General features: G+C 39.2%; 1 protein-coding gene across 3 annotated transcripts; it reads left to right on the top strand.

Annotated features, from left to right (window-relative positions):
• Nucleotides 1–1,754: 1,754 nt before the first annotated feature.
• On the top strand, nt 1,755–10,272 carry grtp1a (growth hormone regulated TBC protein 1a). 3 transcript variants are annotated; one of them, XM_026165421.1, is made up of 9 exons: nt 1,755–1,773; nt 3,433–3,560; nt 5,332–5,483; nt 5,565–5,723; nt 6,632–6,756; nt 7,364–7,460; nt 8,061–8,233; nt 9,527–9,712; nt 9,831–10,272. In XM_026165421.1, the coding sequence occupies exons 2-9, from the start codon at nt 3,490–3,492 to the stop codon at nt 9,921–9,923; spliced, it is 1,056 nt and encodes a 351-aa protein (XP_026021206.1). In that variant the 5' UTR covers nt 1,755–1,773; nt 3,433–3,489; the 3' UTR covers nt 9,924–10,272. The 3 variants fall into 3 exon arrangements, with proteins under 3 accessions (XP_026021206.1, XP_026021197.1, XP_026021188.1); XM_026165412.1 differs by lacking the exon at nt 1,755–1,773 and adding an exon at nt 1,898–1,916; XM_026165403.1 differs by lacking the exon at nt 1,755–1,773 and adding an exon at nt 2,223–3,174.
• The last annotated feature ends 1,231 nt before the right edge of the window (nt 10,273–11,503 follow it).

The raw sequence follows: 11,503 nt of genomic DNA, 5'->3' as shown, positions 1-11,503 counted from the left end.
AAATGTTAAAAATGTCAAAAAGTACTTTCTTTCGTGCATTTTAGCTAAGCAGTAAAAATCATGTGCTCCATCACTGAAGGACATGTGCAAACTCAAATTGTTCTTTATTGTTATTTTTAAGCTGTGTGGTTGTCAAAGGCCCTTTGACATAGACTAACATGGTTTACCTATTTAACTTACCAAGGGCACAAACACATGCCCTCATATGAACGTTTCAGGGTCATCAGAGTCTGTTCTGAAAATGTGGTGGTTTAATCTTGTTCAGTTCATTCTTCCTGTTCCCATGTGAAGACGCTGATACAAGAACTGAACTGCTGCAAATGCACACTCTATATGGCTAACCATAGAGTAGCCTGTATTTTTATTTAGGTCTACCTTTAAAAAGTATTTGCTTTTGGTTGTTCAGACAAGAAAGAAAAAAGTGTGGTAACTTTGAAGCACTAAGAGTAAGTAGTATATACAGAGATGTGAACAGTCAAACAGGGCCTGGTAGGTCCGGATAGCTTTTTTCACCTTAATAAATGAAATCATCATTTAAAAGCTACATTTTATATTTACTCGGGTTATCTTTTTCTGATATTACAAATGTGCTTGATTGGAAACATTTAAATTTGACAAATACACAAATAATAAAATAATAATAAAAATAATGGGGGCAAATACTTTATCACAGCACTAGACAGGTTGTTGTAGAAAAGATAGAGGCTAACCTGTTCCATTTCCTGTACACCTCAAGGCTTACCCTCAGAGTTACTGGTGATAAAGAGCGTAGCTTCATTGTTACTGTGTTGAGAATAGTTAAAACTACAAATTTGGTGTGTCTTTAATGTAGATCCATTAAATGTCTAATATTAAGACTCAGTCATGCAACACAAACACATACTGATACTTCTGGCTGCTGTTTTGGTTAGGAATTTCTGTCATCATCAGCCTGGGTCAAATTATTATGACTGCTGCTTGTTTGTCGTTGCGTTTGCTGTCCACAGATTCAAAAATAGTCATGACTCAGCGCCTGTTCCTATGACATGACATATTAAAAATAGGTCCAGGTAGAAGAGCTGCATTAAACAGTCACAACAATATTATTGTTGTTTTGAAAGGCCTTCCTGGAAATCAGTTTTTTTTTATCAAGGTTACCACAGCCATAAGAAGGAAGAGTGGTTTGATGACATCACAGAGACATAATATGACACCAGTGTTGGTCAAGTTACTTGAAAAAAGTAATCAGTAACTAATTACTGATTACTTCCCCAAAAAAGTAATCCCGTTACTTTACTGATTACTTATTTTCAAAAGTAATTAATTACTTAGTTACTTAGTTACTTAGTTACTTTTTAAAAACACGATTTACAACCTGAATAGGTGATAAAGCGATAGATCTTTCAGCCCAATTCTACTTTTTCTACATAATCCATCATACAAAATGTAATCAAATGGAAAAGTCTCTTTTTTAACTTGTTTTATCATTTTTAATCTTTTAACTTTATGCATCAAGCAAAAATTTAATTATATGCAACATTCTGTGACTTGAATAAATGAGTTTAACATTTAAACCTATTTTCTGCACATTCCAGCACATAAAATAAAATAATTTTTTGTGTTTACACTCACTCTTTCAAATAGATGCAAGTAAAACACAGCAGAACATAAATAAAGTCAAAGACTCAGCGGTCCTGTTGCTCTATTTTCACCTGTAAAGCAGGACTGCAGTAGGCGGAGGTTTACCCTGGTGCAGGTGTGCAGCGGTCAGTGGAAGGATACGGCAGTGTCTCTGTGAGTTTCCCATTACCTCGTTGCACACTCGGTGCTTCCTTGGAAGTTTAGGGGTTTTTTTCGCTGTAAAAAGAAGTTTTCTTCCCACGCACGATGGACGCTAATGTTTTTGTCACTTTTTATGGAATCAAACTCAAAGTAAGGTCAGTACTTCCACGCTTTAAACGCTGCATGCTCATACTCTCTCCCGCACTCGATATGTGATCCATTGTTGATCTGCACACAGCTGTTGTCACTAACGGCGCACTCGCTTACGTCACTGTCGTGAGACATTCTCGCAAAAAAACACGGTTTTAGTAACGCAGTAACGCAGCGTTCCTACGGGAAAATAACGGTAATCTAATTACCGATTTTGCAATAGTAATCCCTTACTTTACTCGTTACTCGAAAAAAGTAATCAGATTACAGTAACGCGTTACAAGTAACGCGTTACTGCCCATCTCTGTATGACACTAGCTTGATGTTTATGCTGTTTTTATTTTTCAAGAGATTTCAAACTAGCCTTAAAAAGAGTGAATGTTATTTTAACCACTCATGGTACTTTTTGAACATGAATCTATGCTGAAGGAAGGACGACAAAAACTCAGGTAAACCGATTAATTTGATATACTTTGACACGTATTTACTTTGAGCTTGGCCTTTAATGTTTATTTATAGTTATTTTTGTAGTCCCGAGTCACCAAAACAGCATATATTAATTTAATTTCAGGCATATTTTGTACGACAGAGCGGCCCAACACGTGGCTACGTTCACCTGTGTGACGTGGCCTTGCAGGGAGAGCTGCTTACAATTTATGATGCTTTTACTTGCAGTAGGACATATTGGTACTTTTAAGACACCCTCGTTCCAGTGCACGAGTTCAAACAGTGTTTGGCTTATTATTATTATTTTTTATAAGTAAGTTTTAATTTGCTTATAAGCTTTTTATAAGCAAAAATATAGTGCGTATAGTGGAAAAATAGTAGCATTTTTAACTTTCCAGAAGAAAGGGTGTTTTACTTTTAAAGCAGTTATTATTGTGCGTTTCTATACCTGATGAGCAAAGCCTAACCTGATTTATTTCAAACCTTAGAACAATGCTTACATCTTCTCCTTTTCTTTTTCTACTTCTCTACAGCTCTGCATCGTATTCCCCCAAAGCCTCCTGAATGCAACATAGCTGATAGTTTGTCCCGTGAGAGCTTTGAAACGGGATGTTACGGAATCCCTCGAAAGCAGCATTACGGATTGATTGAAGCGCGTGTCCCGGGACATACGTCACATGTACGAGATCCTCCATGACAACGGGAGTGGAAGTTACCGAGCACCCGAGTGGCTTTTAGAGCGGGGATAGAAAAAAGGGAAACCGCAGTGTTTGCTTGTTAGCTGCACTCTATCGCGCCTGGGACCCGCAGCAACAGGTGCATGTAGATGGCGATAAAACTCGAGAAAAACTCTACTTTTTCACCAAACACGGTCTGACGGATGGGACGACACTAAACAACTTGTTAGTTCGCGCGAAAGACAAGAATGAGTCTCTCCCCAATTCCGGGGAAAAGCAGCTGTGTCTCAGCAGGTTTCCCACCGCTCGCACACATGGGGGAAAAAAGTCAGGCTTGGGGCTAACTTACCCTAACTTTGATTTTCTTGTTAACTGTGAGCTTTTTTTTTCTTTGGAGCAAACAACACGGCGGATACATACAAGGGATATCACCGGAGCAGGACTAGAGGCGGTAATGGAGAAGAGCAAACCGAGCAACGGGAGCCGCTCCCCCGCCGACCGTGGAGCTAAAGACAGGGTGGACAGGTAACGTTGAAAAATGGTTAATAATCACAGAAAGCTTAAAACAAACAAATAAATAAATACGACTTGTTATTATTTTTCTGCTCTCAAAGTTAGTTGAGTTTCGTAAATCACGAAGCAGATATCACTTTGTTTATTTGAGCTGTTAGGTACTTCTGACGGTTACTGTAATAGTAGCTTAAACCTGACTAAAGCTAACATATATAAACAGGAGTCAGGTTATTAGTCAGTGTTAGCATCACAAAGATTTTGTTTTCAGGCCGCCAAAACTGATGTTGACTGTATTTAGTATTTTTATTTAGTATTTTTCCCCACCATGTTCACATATATCAAAAAGTGTCTACTGTGAGTACTGAAGTATTACAGAGTATTGTACGTGTGTAAAAAGCTTAGGATTAAATTACAATTACTTGAAGTTTACTCCACTGAATAACTGCCACGTTACTGAATTCACCCAAACTAATGCAGACCCATAATAAATCCCACCTTCATGAGAATTATAATGTTAATGCTTTGTTAACACTCTTCTACAGGGCTTTGTTAACTTTGACTTCATTGTAGTGGTCATTTGGAGGCTGTAATTTTGGATTTTACTTCGTCCTGTAAACATTATTACTCAAAAGCTACATATCGTACTGATTAATGGCTCCACGTTTTTATATTTGGATTCTACAAGAGTAGTTCTGAATAATTTACCGTAAAAAATAACCCTTACTTATCTTTTGCGCTGCCCTGGTGTCTGATTGGCTGCTCCTTACAAACAGATGGTTTGAATAGCGGTTGAGTGGGGTTTCTTTGCTCATAACCAGAGCAAGGTGCCTGTCATCATAAAGACCCAAGAGTAGAAAAAAAATGTCTGAAACTGAGGCTCTGAGCTTTCACAGACTCACTCCATGTTTACTATAAGCATGCACCACTGTAAGCATATATGTTTATGACAAAATAAGAAGCTGTATAAAGAGTTTACTCTCTAATGGAGAGTAAATTTAGAGCCATCACACTGATAATGAATCAACACCTTTTTACAAAATGTTGCTAACTCCCTATGAGAGGGATTTTTGTCAGCTGTGGTTTACAGTGAATAAGCTTCGTTTCGATGTACAGGTGGTGGTACTGATTGGAAACGCTCTTGAATTTACTAACGTTTATATATATATATACTCCATACTGCACATACAGTTGTTTACTGTATGTGAAGTGGAACTGTGAACACAAACCAGCACGACAAATCAGATGACACATTGGTAACATCAACACTGATACATCCAATGTCTGTGCTTACTGTTGCTTTGGCAATAAGGACACTCTCAGAGGAGAAACTTAACCTTTGCATGAAGATAATTTTAAAGTTTGTGTGTTTATTTTTCACTGTAAAGTAGTTTCTGCAAATCCAGACTCTTGTGTGACGGTGGAGTAGGAGCATTTCTTCTTCAAGGGACGCCTTTGCTCTTGGGTTAATCAGATTATTGTGTTACCTAATTCGTAAGGTTGAGCCACCTACAGCCACAACTTCTTCACGTACTGTAGGACCAGATTACAGATGGAGCTATTGGTATTTATAAAACACAACATTAATAAAACAAAGCAATTTTTTGATATCTACTCAGCTTGTCTTGGCTCACGCTCAAAGAATCACAACACAAAGGTACACTTCCTGTTTAAATAAATGTTTTCCAGTTTGTTTGTTTTTTAAGCTTTGATGATGACGAGCCTGAAAACTATTTCGATAACTTGCTTCTTTGAAGTAGTTTGTAACTTTGTCCACTTTTCTCAGAGTGGATCCGTATGGCTTCAAGCGGTCAGAGGACTTTGATTATGAGTCATATGAGGAGCTCATGTCTGAGTATCTAGTTGTGCTCACCCGACGAGCCATCAAGTGGTCCAAACTACTGAAGGGCAAAAGCAAGGTGCAGAAGAATATGAAATGTGAGTATGAAAACAAAACACACTCACACAGTTCATAGTCCATAAATGTGAACTCAACATAAATACTCCCCTCTGTTCCAGTAAAGCGTTACGTACGCAAAGGAATTCCCAATGAGCACCGGGCTCTGATCTGGATGGCAGCCAGTGGGGCTCAAGATCAATTGGAGAGGAACCCAGGGCACTACCAGTCCCTGCTGGGAGCTGAGCACGACCCCAAACTTGTGGAGACCATCAAGACAGGTCAGCCTGTTCAGTTTCTCACTCAGAATATTTCACGTCTTCAGCAATAAGCTAAGGGTACAGCTTATTGCTGAAGATGTGAAATATTCTCCACCATTTAAATTATGATTGGCCAAAATTAATATTAGATTAACTTTTTGACACACAAACTTTAAGTATTTGCAATTAAAAGCTCTGTAAAATTTAGCTTTGTTGTGTCTTTGTCTTCATTTTAATATCTTTATTTATTTGTGAAATAAAAAATGAAATAAACCTCTACAGGCTTTGTGCACCTGGATTTCAGTGTTTTGGTTCTTTATTCCTTCAGGTTCTCCTAAACTCACAAAGCAACTCCTTAACCCTCTATTTCACTAGTACCTACTCAGCTCGACTCTATTCTGTTTCAGTGGTTTTTCATTACAATTGAGTACCACCACCTCAAAGTGCCTGGGGTTGTTATAGCAACGCGTGTGAAAGTCACTCAAATAATTTGCATGCAACACAGACGCAACACAATGGACCACATTGAGCGACTGTGGCTCTGGTGGTAGAGTGAATCGTCTACCAGTCGGTGAATCAATCCCCGACTTTGAGTTCTCAGTTGAGAGGCGCTATAAGAGTGCCGGTCCATTTACTATAATAATACCACCTCTGTGTTTCACCTTAGGGGTGTTTGTAGCCAAGTGGTGAGCAGTGCCTGGAAGAAATGCTTGGATTTCTGGTCATCAGAATGGAAACATTTTTCCATGTTTTCCGAGCCCGTTTCAGAATAAAAGACACAAAGTCCAAATATTCAAGTTAATGTTTAGACTGACACGGTCTCACATTTAAAAGCAGGGTTTCAGTTTCCTGCTCCTTATCTGTTACAGCGTGTATACAAACACTCCACACACAGTGTGATCGGTGTCCTTGTGGTCTCTCGTTTTCAGACTTGAACAGAACATTCCCGGAAAACATCCACTTCCACAAGACGTCAAACCCATGTATGCAGAAAGCTCTGTACAATGTGCTGCTGGCCTATGGACACCACAATCCAGCTGTGGGCTACTGTCAGGTACGGCTCAGCGCCACAGATTCTACCCTGATGTGGATTTTGAATAATATTTAAGGAATGATAATGTAATGAGGTAAAGCAAAAAATCTAGTATTATTATTCTGTGATATTAGTTTGGATTTCAGCAAAGCCACCTTGCGTTGGTCCATCATTTAAGAGTTGTGCTGCGGGGTTAAAATGTACAGTAATGTAAACTGTAAATAAAAACAGCAGTTTTTATCCTTAATGAAGTTACTTTATCATCAACACTTACCAATAATTTGCCTCTGTGTCCAGAAAGAGGCTTTATGTGTCTATGCCAACTGACTGTGGTTATTATTAGCATATGAAAGCCAAATTCCATTCACCAGATCATATGCAACTTGGTTTGCAATTTAAACAAGGGTGTGTTGATGTTACATTTGTTGCCAGGCATAAATAGAATCCATTTATCTTTAATTATACTCAGTGGTTGTTGTTTTTTTTTTTCTTAATTCCCATTCAGTCAGTGTACACTTACTGCTCTGTGCCCTAGATGCTTTATTAAAGAGCTCTTCTGTCTGATACAGTGTGCTCAGGCAGGATTACAGGACTCATGTGAAACCTAACTGTGTGTCTTTGGCTTCAGGGGATGAACTTCATCGCTGGGTATCTACTCATCGTCACAAAAGATGAAGAGAAATCCTTCTGGCTGATGGAGGCACTGCTCGGCAGAATTTTACCAGGTGAGTGTTTCTGTGCATTCACTTACTGCCACTCTGAGCCCTGTGCTATGAAGCACGTTCAATATAACCAGTGTGTCTCAATTTAGTATCTAGTACTACATGTGTGCCCTTTAAGAGCTTTAGTCAGTAAGACTGTAAAATATGTGCTGTAAAAACGTTTTGCCCATTTTAAGCCTGTAAAGAAAGCTGAAGCAATAAAATTGCACCTGTGAAACTATATTTACTGATGCTCATCAGGGAAACAGTATAAGTTACCTTGGCAATATAACGTAGTATAAAGTGAACCAGCTTCAAATTACAGAAACCCCAGGGTTAACCCGGAAGTTATGCGGATAAGTTGAAATCCTGCTTTGTAGTACAGACCCGATCTTGTGACAGGTGTGTATGCGTCCAGGCCCTTTGGGTACCAGTGCTGTAGGCTAAGAATAATCCTATCACGTGGCCTCTGTGTGTGGCTTCAGAGCTGCACTCTTTTCATTTGGATCTTGTAGTCAAACAAGAAATGTTTATTAAATTTACATTTAAGCTCTTCATTCAGGTGTTGTATTGCATATATTGCTTTGTTCTTATCAACGATGTGTGTCTGCGTTGTGGTTACAGACTACTACAGTCCAGCCATGCTGGGTCTGAAGACAGATCAGGAGGTGTTAGGGGAGCTGGTGAAGGTAAAAATCCCGCCAGTATGGCAGATCATGGTGGACCATAACATCATGTGGACCCTGGTGGTCTCCCGGTGGTTCATCTGTCTCTACATAGACATCTTGCCTGTAGAGGTGAGTGTGTCTGTGATCAGCGTTTCATACTCATGATCCAACTCCTATCAGTACTGCCACAAAACTTTTTTTTTTTTTTTTTTATTGACATGTAGTTGTAATATCTGAAAAATAGTCAGATTATTTACTAAATACTCATCACAGCCCTTTTTTTTTTTTTTTTTAGTGGGTTTCGATAAAAATGACAACTTTTGTTTTATTCCTTGTGTTTAATTAATCCAGTGCAGCTAACCCACTTTATACAGAAGTCTTTATTGTTTCTGTCTCCCTCTGTTGACCTTCAGGAGGGTGTGAGCTGCTATGTTTGTTCCCCAGATACAACTGCTGTAGGAGGGTGTAACACTTGCAGAGAAAGTGGAAAATAACAAGTTGGATGTGAAAAATGAAAGGAAAAGAAAATTCTCCCCACTATTTTGCACCTCTCTACATTAAAAAAAGACACTAGAAATACAGAAAATAGTCAAATTTGTATTTGCATTTTTAGCAGCAGTGCTGAGGAAACTACAAAATTATTACAAGTAACTGCTTGTTTTTGTAAATGCATAAATATGTAAAAGCACCACAATTTATGGCAAAGTTACTGTGAGCTTTGTCCAGGTGGGTCAAATCTGCATGCACCAACTTCTCTGAACAAACAGCAGTGGTGAGATGGCCGCTGTGTGAGCACTGCCGCTGTACACGTGCTCTATGCACATGTGTGTGGAGGTGACCTCACATTACATTACACAGCAGGGAAGAAATGGTAAAGGTAAAATAGTTTATAAAATAAATGACTTTTTTAAGCCAATGCTGTTTGTAGTTTCTGTAGTTAATTATACACAAATGGCAAAAGAAGTAATTAAACGGCTTTTGAACCACTATGCAAGTCTGAATGTAGCTGAACTGCCAGCAGATTCAAACACCTCCTTTTCTCTAGTGTCAGAAATGATACCTGAACAGGAAGAGTTTGGGGGTGATGTGAAGTTTTCCTTCATCCACTGTTACAAACATCTACCATGAAAAATGCTTAAAAATAAAAGTTAAGAGCTTAAAAACACTGGAAAATTTTTTAAGGTAAATTGAAAAGGAGGTGAAAATTGTACTTGCCTTCATTACATCTACTAAAGTTAATAAAGACAGCTGATTCTAATTGAGCAGGAGGCCTGTTTGACCCTGCAAACTACTGCAAAAATGCTGTTAACCTGCATTAATACTTCCCAAGCTCTGTTCAGTAGAACCTTACATATGGTTTACTCTTCATGTTGTGCACTACTTTGTTGTTGGGATTCAGTGCTTTGCTGCTGCTTTTCCCAGACTGTTCTGCGGATCTGGGATTGTTTGTTCTACGAGGGCTCGAAAATCCTGTTCCGCGTAGCTCTGACTCTGATCCATCACAACCAGGATCTGATTCAGCAGTCCCAGTCACTGCCAGATGTCTGCCAGAGCTTCAAGCAGATCACACACGGACCATTTGTAGAGGAGTGCCACACATTCATGCAGGTAAAGACCCCTACAACTCTTAAAAATCATCATGAGTCATTTTACGGGATGAAAGATTAGAGATATTACTTTTCCTTTTTAGTAATCCTTTAATCCCCGTTTCTCTTGCCTTTCCTAGAAAATCTTCACTGAACCAGGAAGTCTCTCCATGGCAACCTTGACTAAGCTCCGGGCGACCTGTCGCTCTCGTATCACTGCTGAAGAATCCTGACCTCTCCCTGTTACTTAAATTCAGCACTCATTCCAGCAGATGTTTGCACTTTTTTAATTTTTTGTTTAAACTGAGTCACTGTGACTGCTGTACATACTGTGTGTGAAACAAACACGCAGCAGTGTAAATATGTGATTAATATTCTTAGGTCTGTGCTGTATGAAATGGTTGTGTAGTTTGGTAAACATTTCCTTTTGTTTAAACATGAAATTCTGCACTTTAGTCTAGAAAATGAGTCACGGTGAAGAAAATGCTTAGCAGTAAATGTTCAGGTGTGATGAGTTGTACACTATACATAGCTGGAAGAACCTGTCTACTGTATTTCACATTAAAATCCATCAAGAGTATATACAGTGATTGTTCAATTAAATAGAAAGTTGACATTCAATACTGGTACAATGTTGTAATATAGTATGAATAAGTGATTAATCTAAGGTGTTGCAGTACAGTAAGTTAAAGGGGTGGATTTCCCCCCCCTCACAATTGTGTTCAGGGGTCTCTTTAACAGTTAAACAGTTTAAGTTCTAGTTTGACTGATTAGAGTTGGTTCAATATGTTCTTGAGTAAAATTGTGGATAATGAAAAGTATCATCATAACGAACCAGTCTGTAATACAACAAAAATCTCTCAGCTGAATATTTAACATACACCTGAGTAACCAGCTTTGAGTTAAAAATAATAATTAAAGCTGCAAGCAGCGTTATGAGGGCCCTCACACCCCGGCGTGTCGAGCCATGCCCAACTTTGAAAACCAGCACGTCCGATCTCATGTCACATTGATGGAATTCATGCATTCAACCACCAGCTAACATTTAATCTCATTCTACCACGATTATAGTCGTCCCACTAGGTAGCGCTCTAACCATTACTGACAAATGGCATACCAAACATTTCCGACCTCAAGTCTCATCAAATCTGCGACCTTTGGGAGAGATTGGACATTGTGTTTTTGAGTGACAGCAGATTACTGCTTTTTGGCGAGTGATTGAAACTCCACGTGTCGCCATGACCACCCCGTTTCCCGGAACGTAAAAAGCTTCGCAATTTAACATCACAGAGGTCTTTAGATTCGACACACAAGAGATAGCTTCAATCTGACGAAATCCCTTGGAGGAGTTCGTTAAAGTACGGTGCCTGAAAAGAGGGGAAAATGGCACCAAAATTACACATTAATTTTAAAATGGCTGACTTCCTGTTGGATTTGGGATATTGCTCCAAGAGACTTTTTGTACATCTTGATATCTTCCATAAGCTTACAAGGTCTCAGACTCATAGATAAAACACAGAGCAGGGGCTGTGGTTTTGAAATTTTGTAGGGGGCGCTGTGGAGCCATTTTGCGCTATTCAATGAAAATGATCACATAAAAACAAAGCTTTCATCACATTGGAGGTGTGGGCCAAATTTCAAGCCTCTATAAACTTTCCAAGCCCCACAAAAGCCACTTCATCTTTCACGGTGAACTGCGCAGCCACCAGGGTGCGCAGTTCACCGTGGTGGCTGCGCCGTTCAGATTTTAAACTGAACGGCGCAGCCACCACGGTGCGCCGTTCAGTTTAAAATCTGGTACTAATCCGACTGG

This window comes from Astatotilapia calliptera, chromosome 1, assembly GCF_900246225.1.
Source record: "Astatotilapia calliptera chromosome 1, fAstCal1.2, whole genome shotgun sequence".
Taxonomy (NCBI): Eukaryota; Metazoa; Chordata; class Actinopteri; order Cichliformes; family Cichlidae; genus Astatotilapia; species Astatotilapia calliptera.
The sequence above is the reverse complement of the archived record's forward strand: the minus strand, read 5'-3'. Positions and strand labels throughout refer to the sequence as shown.

Bases quoted from the DNA above. Each gene is read 5' to 3' on its own strand.
- grtp1a (XM_026165421.1), top strand. From the start codon at position 3,490: ATGGAGAAGAGCAAACCGAGCAACGGGAGCCGCTCCCCCGCCGACCGT. The intron at 3,561-5,331 runs GTAACGTTGAAA...CACTTTTCTCAG, and splicing joins GCTAAAGACAGGGTGGACAG to AGTGGATCCGTATGGCTTCA. The intron at 5,724-6,631 runs GTCAGCCTGTTC...TCTCGTTTTCAG, and splicing joins TGTGGAGACCATCAAGACAG to ACTTGAACAGAACATTCCCG.